Source organism: Larus michahellis, chromosome 4 (genome assembly GCF_964199755.1).
Source record: "Larus michahellis chromosome 4, bLarMic1.1, whole genome shotgun sequence".
NCBI lineage: Eukaryota > Metazoa > Chordata > Aves > Charadriiformes > Laridae > Larus > Larus michahellis.
In genome coordinates, this window is record NC_133899.1 from 26,937,387 (window position 1) to 26,952,969 (window position 15,583).

At 41.3% G+C, this 15,583-nt stretch overlaps 1 protein-coding gene across 2 annotated transcripts; it reads left to right on the forward strand.

The window, feature by feature from the left end:
• The first annotated feature begins 95 nt into the window (after positions 1-95).
• On the forward strand, positions 96-14,397 carry KLHL28 (kelch like family member 28). 2 transcript variants are annotated; one of them, XM_074583622.1, is made up of 5 exons: positions 96-205; positions 3,111-4,009; positions 6,466-6,909; positions 9,716-9,924; positions 10,417-14,397. In XM_074583622.1, exons 2-5 carry the CDS (start codon positions 3,111-3,113, stop codon positions 10,578-10,580), a joined length of 1,716 nt encoding a protein of 571 aa, XP_074439723.1. In that variant the 5' UTR covers positions 96-205; the 3' UTR covers positions 10,581-14,397. The 2 variants fall into 2 exon arrangements, with proteins under 2 accessions (XP_074439723.1, XP_074439724.1); XM_074583623.1 differs by lacking the exon at positions 96-205 and adding an exon at positions 1,283-2,409.
• Positions 14,398-15,583: the final 1,186 nt, after the last annotated feature.

Genomic DNA, 15,583 nt, shown 5'->3' on the forward strand with positions numbered 1-15,583 from the left:
CACGGTGTGGGGAATGGTACCGCCCGGGCGCGGGCGGCTGTGGGTACGCGACCCTTCCTCGCCGCTGATTGGTCGCGGGAGCGGGGCGGCGGCGCCCGGAAGTGACGCGTTGCCGTTGCCGGGCGCTGCCGTCGGAGCGGAGGCGAGTGAGGCGGCGGCGACCGCGGGCCGGGCCCTGCCGCGGCCTGGCCACCCCCGCCCGCAGGTGAGTCCGCCACGCCACGCCCCGCCACGCCCCGCCACGGTAGCGGGTTCCGCTCCCATTTGTGGCGCCGCGGAGACCGCTGTATCCTGTATCGGTGTGGGGAGTGCGGGAGGGATGGAGTGGTGCTGTGCCGGGGGGTGGGAGCGGCCTCGAGGACTCGCCGCCCGCCCCGGGGAGATGTTGGTGAAAAGGGAGGGGTGAAGGGAGGGTGGCGGTTCCGTCCCGGGGTACCGGCGGGGCGGCCGATACTCAGGCGCTGGGCGCCCCCCTCCCGCGGGCTGCCCGGGGGGCGGCGGGGATGCTGGGGGAGAAACGCGCTTTGCCTCGGCCCCGTGCGATGGGCCGGGACCGGAGTTTCAGCGCAGGGGTGAAATGCAACGGTGTGGAGAGCATAAGATTTCATAAGCAAAGCAATTTTGCGCTTGCAGATCGTTCCTTGCACTGTTTTTGTCGTGCAGAAGGTGGTTTTTGTGATTGTCGGGTGTTCAGAACTTAAGTTAGCTCGGCACTGAGGGCGGGCGCTTTTGAGGTTTTCTGCTGTCTAGTGAGTAACAAAACTGGACAAGCCACTTGCTGGCTCCAACCATTTTGTGGGCTAAATAAGGAACTGGCGAGCACTTTAATACTGCCCTGAAACAGAAAAGCGCCTGGGGCTCTTCCTGCTGTTTTCGTATAAAGAAAGCGCTGTGCTCTGCATCACTTACTCAGCATCGCCACATACCACAGCTTTTAAAACAGTAGTTCCTCAGTAAGCGAGCTTAGGTATTTATATTTCTGGTTAACCTTTTTATTTCTAATAACACTTTCCCTGCTGTTCACGGTAAGTTTTACCTACAGACTGTGAAAAGGATCTGATAGCCCAGAGCCTAGGGGGAAACTGTTTCATTTGCATTGTAAGCACAAATGGTTGGACCAGCATACGTTTTTCAGGGCTGGTTAATGTTCTGGCTTCTGAATTCTTGCTCAACAATAAAATAAATACATGCAAATATGTGGTGTGGGCGGCATTGCTGTGCAGGAAGTTTGTGAGGTACAGCAGTAGACATCTCTACCAAGTTGGTACAAAAAATTTTATTTCTGCAGAATAACTTATATATAGTTATTTATAACTGGTTTTACAGGTTTTGCATCTGAACTGTACCCATTCTGTTTTCCTTCCATGTGGTGTTACCCCGTGCTTTATGATTTCTGTGTATATGTACAATCAAGTTATGAACTGACCACAAACAGAAACGGAACAGAAAGTGGTTTAGCTGCTGAACAGCTCTTCCCACCCACCCCATATAATTTCTGCTGCAAAAAATGTTGTTACATGGAAAATGTTGTTGTAGAGTCTCGACTTTTTCAGATATGCTTAAAATACTTTCTTTGAGATGCTTTTTTTTTTTCTAGCAGGGGATTGTAATAGGAGAGGGATGAGCTAGCTTATCTCTTAATGGCAAGAAGTTTTCTATCCCTAGCTGTAAGCCTTCACTTCTCTGTCAGTGCTATTATGTTCTGTATTTAAATGCTGGCAACTAATTTTATTCTTTCAGATTAAGCGCTTTGTAAGTAGGCTCACTGCAAATTAGATGTCAGTTAAGGAGCTGTAAAAATGATGAACTTCTTAATAATAAGATAAAAGAAGTGAGATCTTCAAGTTTGTGTAGTCATTTAGCAAATCAAAATGAAATAAGCTTTTCAGTTCAGAAATTGGATGGTTGCAGTGTTCTCTGTAGAACAATAGTTATATTTCCTCGTGGTCCAGGATTCTGACACATTCATACCCTCCACCCTCTCACCAATGTAATAATTGAGTCTGAATAAAGAACTGAAGAACTGCTTCTCCAACAGGTAGTGGTGGGCAGCACCAGTTGAATTTTAATGATACTGAAATTAGAGCAGGTGTCATAGTGCCTTCAAGTGTCACGATGCAAACTAAAACTTCTTGGAAGAAGTGTTTGGGGTTTTGTGGAGCGGTGGGTAGGAACGAGGATCCTTCTCTCTACCTTTGCTAGTGATGTTGGGAAGCATGGGTAGCTGCCAGTGCTGGGAGGAGGTGGAAATGGTGATAGACACCAGGATGCTCATCCCGGGAAGCACCTCACCAGCTCCCACCTCTTGACCGTGGAGGCAGGCCCAGCTCTTTCCCACGTCTGATCTCTCCGGAAGGCCAGGGCACGTCCGCTGGGGTTTCTCTCTCATGGTGGAAGCCACTCGGTGAGGTGAGGCAAGGATCTTTCCCGTCTCCTCTGCCTGTTCAGAGTACAGTAACTTCTGCTGCAGCACCCCTTTTCCTGCAAGCCTGGGCCCCGCTGTCTCTGTGGGTCTTTTTTGCCTCTTTGAGCAGAGGGAGGGACTTGCTGTTCCCAGCAAGAAAGGGAGGATGGAGGACTGGTCCCCGCAGCACTGGGCGCAGGGGAAGCACAGCAGGGCTCAGCTGTCCCACAGCAGCACTAGGTATGCCGCAAGGCGAGTAGCACAAAGTAGTTGAAGAACTTTCAAAACTTTGTCTCAAATAAGACAGTTCTGTTCTTTATTTATCTCTGTTTTTATTTCAGGCAATGTTCAGTTCTCTCAAATATCTCATTAAAATCCCATCATGTATTCATCACTTCAGATAATATGCATTTTACTCCAGAACAGAAAAAAACCAGGGTGGTGATGGTTGTATTTTTTTAAGTCAAAGTTTAATATAGCATACGCTATTAATAAACGTTTGATTGTCCTGGATTTAACTTCCATGAAAAAGCATAGCACATAAGGATCGAAGAAGTAAATTGGAAAGTAATAAACCTAATTAAGATAAAAGCAAAAATGGAAAAATATTTTTTAAATGTTATGTATGGCATGTCTAAGTAACATGAGTAACGAAGCTGTTGAAATGAAGCCCTGAGTAATGCGTTAAAAATTCTGTTTGTCACAGATGGACCAGTCGTCTCCAACCTACATGCTTGCCAACTTAACCCACTTGCATTCTGAACAGCTTCTGCAAGGCTTGAACCTCCTTCGCCAACATCACGAGCTCTGTGACATTATCCTCAGAGTTGGCGATGTCAAGATCCATGCCCACAAGGTGGTGCTTGCCAGCATCAGTCCATACTTCAAAGCCATGTTCACTGGGAACCTTTCAGAGAAGGAGAACTCGGAGGTGGAGTTCCAGTGCATCGACGAGGCGGCCCTGCAGGCCATCGTGGAGTATGCCTACACAGGAACGGTGTTCATCTCACAGGACACTGTAGAGTCACTTCTTCCAGCTGCAAATCTTCTCCAGATCAAACTGGTAGTAAAGGAGTGTTGTGCGTTTCTTGAAAGCCAGCTTGACCCTGGCAATTGCATCGGGATTTCTCGTTTTGCAGAGACCTATGGCTGCCATGACCTCTACTTGGCTGCTAACAAGTACATTTGTCAAAACTTTGAAGATGTTTGTCAGACAGAAGAATTTTTTGAGCTTACCCATTCTGAATTGGATGAAATTGTTTCCAATGACTGCTTGAATGTTGTGACAGAAGAAACCGTCTTCTATGCACTAGAGTCCTGGATCAAGTACGATGTGCAGGAGCGACAGAAGTACTTAGCACAGCTGCTGCATTGCGTTCGGTTGCCGCTGCTGAGCGTTAAGTTTCTTACGAGGTTATATGAAGCAAACCATCTCATTCGTGATGACCATACTTGTAAACATCTGCTAAATGAGGCCCTAAAATACCACTTTATGCCTGAACACAGACTTTCCCACCAGACCATGCTGATGACACGACCTCGCTGTGCTCCTAAGGTCCTCTGTGCGGTAGGAGGAAAAGCTGGACTGTTTGCCTGTTTGGAAAGGTAAGTAATAGGTAAAGTTGTTGTAGCACTTGAGTGGTGCGATGTGACATTCATGCGTGTTTGTTATCGCCCTGGGTCAGGATTAAGGCAATCATTGAAGAGCTGTGGTTTGCAGGACAGTAGTTACTGCTTTCCTTCATCAGAACTTTTAAGCAGGTTTGGTTTTTTTAACAGGGACAAGCACTGAATTCAAAATGCTTTTTGATTCCATGAGTAGTCTTCGGTGTTACGGGGTTTCATTTGTACCAACACAAATAGCTAAAAAATCTTATCATTTTAATTCTGTTGATTGAAAATATGGTTAATAAAAGTTTGTATGCTGCTACTTTATCCTTTCAGGTCTTTTCATTTTACATAAATTTACCCTGATCTATTGTTATTCCAGACAATCAAATCATAATATTTAACCTAATATATAACAAATATGCTTCCTGATAACTCAAAAGTCCTTGGAATTAAAATAGGCTTAATCGGAGAAGGGCAAAGAGGTAATTCTTAGGATTGTCAGGTTCTTGGTCATAATGCAATCATGACTTTAGCCTGAGCGCTGAGTAGGTATCCATATCCGTGCTGGCAGAAACAGGGAAGTGCCCATCTTTCTTTACCCAGTTTTCAAAATGAACCTGTTCTTCCGCTGCTGGAGCACATCGCTGAGGCTAATGTAATAGAGAGGAAAACTGCATTCTTCCCCATACTAGTATGGTTGGGTTTCCTTATAATATTGTATTAACATATCCAGAAGTGGTAGTTAAACCATGCGTGTGTCTGCAGATATATGTGTACTTATACATACACATACAGTGCTTTGATGTTGAATGTACCCTTATCAGCTCAGTCCATGTTCTCGGAGTAAAGGCAGACTACCCAAACTGGTTCTACAGATGAATTCTGGGATAATGTTTTACTCTGAGATATTATTTTCCATGACACTTCCATACTTACATATTTATACATACACTTAAAAACCTGGGAAGATACATATGTTCTTTTTCCCTGTGTTGGGAGACGTTGTCAAAGTTATTTAAAGTTAACTTTCCTGATAATAGGGATTGATAGTAAACTAGATGTTGGGGCTTGGAATTGTTTGGTTTGTAGGTTTAAAAAATAAAGGAGGTTTTGTGCTTAATAAAAAAGCTGAGTGAATAAGGTCATCCTCTGATATTCTTCATCTCTGTTTCTTTCACCGCTTCTTCAATGATTGTAACAATATTACATCCCAATGTAGTTTGGATTATTTTGATTTTAAAAAAAAATGCTCTTTACTACTCTTCACCATGTTTTAATGCATAGAAAAATGTGCTCTTCCTTAATTTATTATTCCTATTCATCTTTCCTAAACTGTTGTTTCAGATAATACTCAAGTTTAAACAATTGCTCTTGACTTACAAAAAATAGTCACAGATCAATTAAATAAATAATTCCTAATACAATTAAAATTGTGAAGTAGAAAACCTTAATTCCACTGTTCTCATTATGCTTTTCATTTGTACTTGCATGAAGGCTGTTTTTTCACTTACAGTTAGAAACTCCTTCATAATAACAAAATTACTTAGAAAATAGCAGTACTAAATATATTCTAAGTGCGCTGCTGCTGTCAAGAGCCAGTAGTCCCTACTTCTGAGTTTGTAGTGGCTATCGGCTCTCCAGTGCTTTCATTTTCTTGTCTGTTTTTTGAACAGATTATGTTTCTGGTGTACTAGGTATTATTTTAAATGATGTAAGTAATTTATTAACTGAAGCATTTAGATAGATTTGCTGGACTTTATAAGTGACAGGCTAGACCCACTGTATTTTAACACTGGGTATGATAAGAAGAAAATGCAAATAAGCAGTATTTTGAAAACAGACTTTTCAAATCAGTTTGTTCTACTTAGACATTTTGTTTAAATTGTATGGTGCATGTAAAATATGTATTTATAAAATTACAAATTGTACTTTCTGAATGTATATTTGTTAGTGTATGTTTAGACATGTGCTTCCCCCTTTCTAATTCTCCTTTTCTCTCCCATCTCTGTGGCTGTTCTGACTTTTTTTTTTTCCCTCAGTTTACCCTTCTTATCCCTTTGGTTTGTATTTTCAGTTCACTCAATCACAGCCTACCTCCAAAAGCTGCTGTGGCGTCAGCCCTGTATTTATTGTCTTCCCTGGCCTTACCCATGATGCTGTCCTGCCTTCTCCGCAGTCTGCCTGGTTTGTGCTTTCACAATGCATCATTTCAGGTCTCAGGCTTGCTGCCGTGGCTACTTGCTGTGTTGCTGCATCACACTGTGAGGCCCTGGGGTTTTAATTCTTTAGAGAGTAAACAGCATTTGATTTTAGCTTGTGTTTGGGCTATTGGAAGAAACAGCAAACATCGGATGGGACATGAAATCATCTTAAGACTGTGTTCCTTGGTGCTCATTTGCACTTCACAGAAAGTTAGGTTTGCTCACATAATCTTTGTTTTTCTATTTCAGTGTTGAAATGTATTTTCCACAGAATGACTCCTGGATAGGCCTGGCACCCCTTAGCATTCCCCGGTATGAATTTGGAATATGTGTCCTAGACCAGAAAATATATGTTGTAGGAGGGATTGCAACCCACGTGTGTCAAGGCATCAGTTACCGAAAGCATGAGAATTCAGTGGAGTGCTGGGACCCCGACACGAACACTTGGACATCTCTTGAAAGGATGTTTGAGAGCCGGAGTACTCTGGGAGTGGTAGTTCTGGCAGGAGAGCTCTACGCCTTAGGTGGCTATGATGGGCAGTCTTATTTACGAACTGTAGAGAAATACATTCCCAAAGTGAAGGAATGGCAGCTAGTGGCCCCGATGAACAAAACCAGAAGTTGTTTTGCTGCAGCTGTCTTGGATGGAATGATATATGCCATTGGTGGTTATGGTCCTGCCCATATGAACAGGTATGTGCTTTTGGTGTGTAGCTCAATGTCATAAGCTGAAAATCGTTGAAACTTGCTATGAAGCTTGTGTTCAGCAGCCAATTAAAAAGTATTTTAAGATAGATTGGTAACCCACAGTGAGCCTCATTAATCCTTGTTCTGTAGTATCAGCCTGACAATTCAACTGGGAAATCTTGATTATAACTTATCTTTATATGTTCCAGCTCAGAGCTGCTTTGTTTGGGGTTTTTTTTGTTGTTGTTTTAAAAATCTTTAAGAAGGGAAAACGGTAAAGACAAAGACATATATGCATGTTACTTAGCGAGCTGCTGCAAGACACCTAACCCTGTAGACCCCCAAGCTGGGTAACTCAGCAGATCAGTATTGTGCGGGTTTATTTGCTCGGGCCCCAAAGTAGCGTTCCTGTACCTGTGTCCAGGCGCTGAGTCCTCAGGAGAGCTTGCTCAGCACTCTGCCAGCACTACGGGAATCCTACCTCAAGCCTGCAAAATATTAGGATGCGTGACTAGCTTTAACATCAAAAACACTGATTTGAAATGAATAGGATTTTTCACATGCTTAATACACACAAAATAAATCTATACCTCAGGTGGAATCTGTAAGTAGTCTTAATGGTAATAATAAAGTTCAGGATGATGGTTACTGGTGTGGCTCCTGGGTTGAAGTGGGCTTGTTTCAGACCTTATGTTCACAAGGAGTTTTCCTGTTACCAGCATGCTCTTTAATTGTTCTGTTCCACATTGCTCCATATGGATGGACAGGGGTATTTAGTTATGTAAAGAAATCATTTGTACTCTCTTTTCCCCATAAAATTGGGAACAAATCAGCCATATGTCCCTCCAGGAAGCAAACTTATAAACTACAAGTCTAAATAGCTGAATAAAGAATGAAAATGAAAACCTTGCTTATAGGAAGGTTTGGATTGATTGTTTAACAGTGTACTATAACGATATTGCACTAATCATTAATTCTACTTACTTCTTATACTTGATACGCTTTTATATGGAACAGTTTGTGAAGCAAAGGATTGGTTTCCAAATAGGAAAGTATATCTAAGTAGTTTTCATTTGGAAAATGCAAACAATCTTTTAAATCACTGAAATACAAACCAGCAATAACTCAAACTGTTTGTGACAGGATTTTATGAAACTTAACGTGATGTTATTCTAATTTCTTATATTTCAAATTATGAACTCTAGTAGCAGTTGAAATACTTAGTAGACAAGCAAGCCACCTCTGAAAGCTTTCTGTTGACTCTAGAATTTCTTCACTTGGGAATTTGACCCGGCATAATTAAGCTGTGCTGTTGTCCTATATGGTCACTCATAGCTCTGCTCCGTCTTTGTACCACACAGAACTATGGGCGTTAGGAGTAGCTTAAAAGAAGCAAAGTCAGTAGTGGAGCAGAGCAGGGACACCAGGAGTTACTGTGGCACCTGGGGGATGCTCGCTCCGCTGTAGCCTTGCACAGAGCTTAAAAAAGGGAGATAATCAAGCCCTTGCTCTTGCCAGAAGTGGTTCCCAAAAGTTAAAACGCTGAGTGTGCACAGGCCTGTGAAAGGTCAACTCGGTAACCACCTTTCGGGAAGTGTAAGACTTAGCACTGGAGCAATAGGAAATGTCTTTATCGAGCTGGTACCTTTAAAGGAAAAGCTCTTAACAACATTAAAATTCTGCTGTTCTGCAGTAGCCTTACTCCTCGTACCACATCTTTTCTCTTCCTCAGTCAGAAAGGAATTGCCAGCAGCTCCTGTAGAGTTACTGGAATCTGATATTTCATTATTTGCTTTCTTAAATTTAATTTACTTTTTACTGAATAATTTTAGTTTTATTAATTATTCAAGGGTGCGAGTAATATGCCATGCCGTACAGTCATTAGGCTCATAGAGTGATAGCCATTAGACTCTATCATGAAAAGACAGCCATCTGCTGTGTAACTAAGCGCCTTTTCTCCAACTCTGCAGTGCTTCTGGTTTGCTTTTCCCCTCTTTTTTTCCCCGCCTTGTGCTACTGAAGCTACACTTTGGACAGGGAATGGCGGCGTGCCATGAGTGTGTTAATGACTCTGACCATCTGTACAGCTCCAGTGATTAAAAAAAAAATAACGGTGATGATGATCATTCATTTCCATTTTATCCTGAAGGCTTCTTCTATCCTTAGTGTTTTGATCTGCCACCTCTTTATTGCTTTTCCTGTGGGATTAGCTTGCCATATTTTTTCCTCCCTGTTATTTTCAGGCAAGCCTTAAGGAAGTTTTTGATTTGATGCGTTACTCAAATAGACACACTTCAGATCTGCATTGTGTTCAGTTTTTCATGAGTTGCTTTTTCTATAAATAGCAGCAGTCATCGTTGAAAGAACTTTCCGTTCTGAAGCCAGCTTTGAAAAGTCTTGCTTTGTTTCAATATGTCACCTGAAGATCCAGGTCAGTGGCATAAGGACATCAGAGAAGCGGCCGAACTGCAGTTGCTACATCAGGATGAAATATGTTTAAAATGCTTTTTGGCAACACTTTCTTGAGAACCTTCAGCTGCTTTGTGTTGTCAAAGGATCCTCGTATGTGATTAATGTTTCTGAGGTGATAACGCTGCCATTAGTTTCTTGTGTGCTACCATTGGTTGTGCAAAGCAGCCATGCTGCAAAATTTTTCATCAGCTCAACACTTCTTTGTGTTGCATTATTCCTGTGTATGGTAATATTGGTTGGCAGAACTAGATGTACCTCTGACAAATGCGGATTTCTCATGGAGTGAAATTCAAATGTCACTAAAATCGAAGTTTCACAAGTTGTTTCTTTGTATTTGCAGCATGGAGCGTTATGATCCAAGTAAAAACTCGTGGGAGACAGTCGCTTCGATGGCTGATAAGCGAATAAACTTTGGTGTTGGCGTCATGCTGGGCTTCATTTTTGTAGTAGGTGGACACAATGGTGTGTCTCACTTATCGAGCATTGAGAGATACGATCCTCATCAAAATCAGTGGACTGTGTGTCGACCCATGAAGGAACCCAGAACAGGTAGGGACGTGCAAAACTCTCAGCACTTAATTCAGATATCCTTTCATAAATAAACTGCCGTTTGACCTGACAGAAGCTGCAATAAAGTCGCAATGACTTTTCTGCAGAGTATTGTACTTCGTCTGTGAATTGGGCCAAAAGTTACTAATCAGCTCTGTGAAATGAAATATTTTTGCATTAATTTTGAGTTAATTTCAGAAATTCTATGGTTACTGTTCTATTGTATTTTATTCTATGTTGAGACTCAATAGTGCATCCTTTCTTCTGTCTCCCTGACAAGGGATATTGGAACAGAAGAATTTTGTGCTGTCATAGGAAAGGGCATGAGAGGAGTCAAAAAGGAGTGTAAGACCTGAACAGAGAACAACTCTCCATTTACACCCATTTTCTTTAAAGACGGCCCAAAGAAGGGGGGTACAGGAGGGTTCTAATTAGGAGCAAAAATACTACTTGGTGGTCATGCAGCTTTTTTTTTTTTTTTTTTTCCCAAAGGAGTTGGTGCAGCTGTAATCGATAACTACCTTTATGTCGTCGGTGGTCATTCGGGGTCATCCTACCTGAACACTGTACAGAAGTACGATCCCATCTCGGATACCTGGCTGGACTCTGCTGGGATGATGTACTGTCGATGCAATTTTGGTTTGACTGCACTTTGATGAAGAGCGGGACTTTATGGACCTGATGCGAAGATGGAACTTAATTTGCTTGGAAATAAACCCTGCTAGCAGAGACCATAAGCTGCGTTTTCTGAAGCTGGGAAGCTGAAGGAATGTGGTGAAGTTGGGATCGAAATGAGGAAGGATTTGTTTTCTTCCGATAATTGGCCTTTGTTGCTTTACTGACACGGGCAGAAGGCACGGAAAGCTTATTACCAGCTGGGTTTAGATAGCATCCTGTTAATGGCAGTGGATTTTAGAGAGTACTGTAAATGCCTGGGCTATGGTTAGAAAACTTACTGTATATCTAACCCTTTCACCTTCTAGAGCTTTTCTCTCTTCCTCCTGCCTACTCTGAAACATGAAGTTTACTGTGCTTGGGGTGAGAGGTGTGTGACTGTGGTGTGTGACTGGACAGTTGCTGATAGTTGTCTGGTTGTGTCTTCATATTAAGAAAATGCCAGTGCTTCATAACGTTTTTTATGAACAGTAACTAAAGGGCTGCCTTGTTCCTGTATCTCAAGGTTTGTAAATAACAAATGCCATAGTATGTTGCCTGTACACTCTCCTTCATTACCCGCTTATTGGTAGGAGGGCTGGGATGGTAATTAGTAACTACTTACAGAAATTTACAAGGCAAATTTATTGCCTCTTAACGAAATTTTTGGATCTGCTGAAGAGAAATCACAGTTTTCACTTTCCCTTATATATTCTTTTTGTGGATAAACGAGTGCTAGATTAAATGACTTAATCTTGCTAGTCTGCTCTGTGTTTTCAAATGTAATGCAAGGAAAAATTACAACAGTAACGCATCAGAAGATGCCACAGCAGCGTTCATAGCGTGGTATAAAATAAATACTCAGAAATGAATCCGTCCCATCCTTCTCCCAAGCGCACTTGTGTCCATATTCCGTATAACTTCCTTTTCTAAAAGAATGTATGATTGCTTTCTCAGAGTGTTCAGATATAAAAATGGTGCTAAATGTAGGACTTAACGATAAGGCTGTTACCGATTTTAGAGCAGTATGCATAAAGCATGATTGTTTTGATTGTTCTAGTATTTTTGTTCCTTATTTGCTTGATGCATTCGTGCCTATGAAAACTGTCAAGAATAACACAATGTACTGAATGAGCTCTATGTTTGTTACATTATTATTTTATTTTTCAGATCATCTACGTTTATTGTTCCTTTTCTCACAAATACATAAATAGGGAGCGAATAGTGAGATCCCGTCTTGGGTTTTTCAGACAGTGTTGCCTTTAACATGAGCTGCAATGAATGGAGGGCACAGGGCAAAGTGTGTGTCCTGGGGAGCGGAGTGCTGAAGGTCGGTGCCTCTGAGTAACCAGAATCTCAAGAGATAGAACTTTGTGATGGCCCTAAACTTAGTGAAAATTTGGGCAGGTAAATAGAAAGTGATGCTGTGGGTTATAAACATTATTTAAAATAGACGACTGAATAAATACGAATTTTAGCTAATTTAGAATGTTTTGGTTTGTTTTCTGATTTTTAACTAGGAATCATGGTTATCTTGAATTTTCTGTTTTGGTGTCTGTACGTGTATTGCCAGGCCTGGTACTGAAGAATTTTTTTGCCTCCAGAGTTGTTTTCCCCTTGTTTTAACATGTTAAATTAATGTTTGTTTCCCCTTGTTTTTCAAGTCCGTATAGTATTATTTTTGAAGGTGCAATAATATTTGAAATAGTTGCTTTAAAAGCCATTTCTTTATAAGTATGCGAAGAGGAGGTTTTTGAGTGTACTTGATTTATTCTGAGTTCCTGCAACGCTAATTGCAGCCAGGCAAACAGTGGTGTTCCTTGTTCTTCCGTGCGCTAATATTCAGATTTTAAACAGTCAAGGAGACGAGGGTGTTTTCACCATAAAATATTATTCACAGATAACAGGTGTTTGCACAGATTATAAAATCCTGCACGTATTCTTCAAATTTGGTAGAATTAAGCAGGACTTTAAAAGCAAATAAAATTAACAATGTCAGCGTTTTCAATGCAGTTTATTTGACCCACTAAGCATTCTAGTTATATAGCAATAACAGCGTAATTGAATTATTCCAGTGAATCTGTTGATAGGACACAAGTAGCTCCATGGTTGTCTGTTGCATGTTTGTGTGTAGGGAGGAGGAAGGGGAGCAGTCTGGGGGCTAAGAGGGATGTTTCAGCCTGTTCCCTGGATCTCCTCCTGCCGTTCTGGGAAACGCACACACTGAATATTTCCATGTGCTGTTTGACCTTTCGGTCTCTTTCACAGAGATGCCATTGAGCGTTATATTTTCCAATATACACCTGAGATCAAGACACTTAAACTAATATTAAAAAAGCAAAAATTGCTTGTTTTAAAGAGGAGTTCAGGCCTGTTATTGATACAAGGCTTTCCCCGCAGTTCGGTATGTACCGTACCTTCTAGAGTTTAACTACGATAGGAGTTCATGAATGAAGATGCTCACATACATGTTCTGACTGGAGCTATTAGTAAACGCTCTTTTCAGTTAGCACAAAGTGTTGCGAGGTGTAGAAATCATTTTGATGATTCATCGGAACAAAAAATCTCTAGGTCAGGGTTATTCAGTGTTTATATAAACATCTTTCATTTATGCAAGTCAAAGCACTTAGAGTTGCAAAATGTTTTATTCTCTTTACTTCGGCAGTGGCAATGTTAAATTAGGTGATAGAGATTGACCCCATACTTTGTAATGTGGCATTGCTAAATTTCAGATAGCAGCATAAACAGTTTTTTATTATGTAGGAATGGTATGACGAATGATGAAAATACCTGATGAAATATAATGCTGTTACTTGATGAAGGGTTTAGCTAGATAGGGATCAAAGAGTGTATCAACCTAGGGATCACGTCACTAAAAATCATGCCATCTTCAGTTTCTGTTCTGGGTGCTTGTTGTCCTGCTCACTGAAGTGCTTGGTTCTAGGAAGATCAGACTCAACAATCAGTTTAAATCTGCATTTAAAGAACAGTACTGTCATTGTAATGTCTGTCTTGCAGTTTAAAAATTAAGGACCTTCAAATAAGATGTCATACAACTATAAATTATCATCCAGTTCTATTTCTTAATCACTCAAAATTATCTGTAAAGCACTTTAAAATGGGTATGAGTTTATATGTGTACATACAGTTCCTGAATTTCTGATTGTTTTTAATTAAGATATTCATCTGTAAGCTGCTTGACAGCCTCTCCTACTAGGAATGCTTTTCTTTCAGAAACTCTAGTTGGAATTTCTAGAGGGGCAAACGTGTCCAGTGTGCATTAAACAGCTAACTTTTTGTGGGAGATAGCGTGTTACTTTTGTGAATTTGCCATCTGTAAGTCCCCATTCACTATATGAAACAATGCAAAATGTCCAAGCTTGCCTTAAATTCTTGATATTTAACTGAAACGCAAAGAACTGGATGATAATTCCTATTTTTTTGCCTTATGCGCTGTGCTGTATTTTAAACCCAAGGTTAACTATACTTTTTAGCAGGATTTAATAATTGTACAGAGAATACCAAATTGTACTCGGACTTGACCGGAGTGCTTTGGTTGGGAGTATAAAATGATATATGTAGTTTTGTGTATGTAGAGCGTTTTTATGTGTACATCTTTTTTAGCAGCACTGTTCTGGTTTTGTTATTGTTTACAAAAGTGGCATTTGTGTTCGACAGGAAAATAACTGTAACCTGCATTCTCGGTCTTTACTAGTGTTCTCAGTGTGTTTGCTCTTGTGATAATGCTCTGTAAGTATTGTTGTAACTATTTCATCGAATGTGAAACAATTTAGTAAATAAACCTGGGGAAAAACTTTATTTTTATACTTTCATTGGGTGAACATAAATATGCTGTAGGTTTAGTTTCCTAAGGCAGTAACGCCTTTGTGAGTTGTTACTCGAAAGCGGTGGTTCCAGCTGGAGCTAGGGGAGGTGGAGCAGGAGGGTTGAGCAGGCTGGAGCCCCTGACCCCAGTAACGCCTCACCGGGGCTTTGCCCCGTTGGTATTAGAAGCTCCCATGGAAGAGGATTTTAATATGTGGCCTGTGATTTCCCATCTGTCCCTGCAGCCATAACTGTCGTCTCCCTGAAGAATCAGCACCCATCAAAGGAACACACAGACCCACTCGTTCCCGCTTTCCTTGGCAGAAGAGCGCGCTCTAGAAAGCTCCTGTCCAGACTGGTCTCTCCTGGTGGAGACCCAGCATCACTGACTGACTGCAGAGACACGATCTCTTCAGGACCAAAGGGCTCTGCAGCTAAGCAATTTTAGTTTATCGTTAGGCAGCTCTTCACATTTGTATCTTTGGCAGTGGTTTCACTTTGGGTGATGGTTTAGATGAAGTAACAACAGGCACCCCTCTCTCTCCCTTAGTGAAGTGGAAATTTAAGGTTTGGCAACTGTGCAGGGAAATTATTTTTTCACTGGCTGCATCTAAACACAGGCAGGAATGGCTAATTTTTTTATGTGGTTGAGGGCAGGGATTAGCGTGCTGAATTCTTTCTTGCCCAAGGCCTGAATTTAGCTTCTGGCCGTTGCTGTAGGAGATGCCACTCACCACTAGTACTCAGAGGTGCTCAACAATACTGTCCATAAAACACACAGAATTGTGTCATCTGGGAACTCCAGCTAGAAGAGATGCGGCCTTTTATGGTCTTAGTCGTGCTGAAGCTGGCACAAAAGGAAAATACTCCAGTGATTTTCTTGAGGGAGGAAGAAAAAATATATATATTTACTACATTAATAAAAGACTTCCAGGTAATACCCATCAAGGATTTAGTTTTAGCTTTCCCTAAGTTTAAAGGTTGCTGTTATGCATTGATGTAGCAGGTACTTCAGAACACATTTGACAGGTAGTGTAGGTGAGGATTTTTCTAGTTTATGCTAAAGTTAGTCATCTTTAAAAAAAAAAAAAAGAAAAAAAAAGATTGTGTCAGAAGAATACAAATGCCTTACGTAGCATTTGGCTTAAAACAGCACTGGGCAGTACAACCCACAGCTACT

Excerpts from the sequence above, each read along its gene's own strand:
- KLHL28 (XM_074583622.1), top strand. The coding sequence starts at position 3,111 with ATGGACCAGTCGTCTCCAACCTACATGCTTGCCAACTTAACCCACTTG. Across the intron at positions 4,010-6,465 it reads CTGTTTGCCTGTTTGGAAAG|TGTTGAAATGTATTTTCCAC; the intron begins GTAAGTAATAGG and ends TTTCTATTTCAG. Across the intron at positions 9,925-10,416 it reads CATGAAGGAACCCAGAACAG|GAGTTGGTGCAGCTGTAATC; the intron begins GTAGGGACGTGC and ends TTTTTCCCAAAG.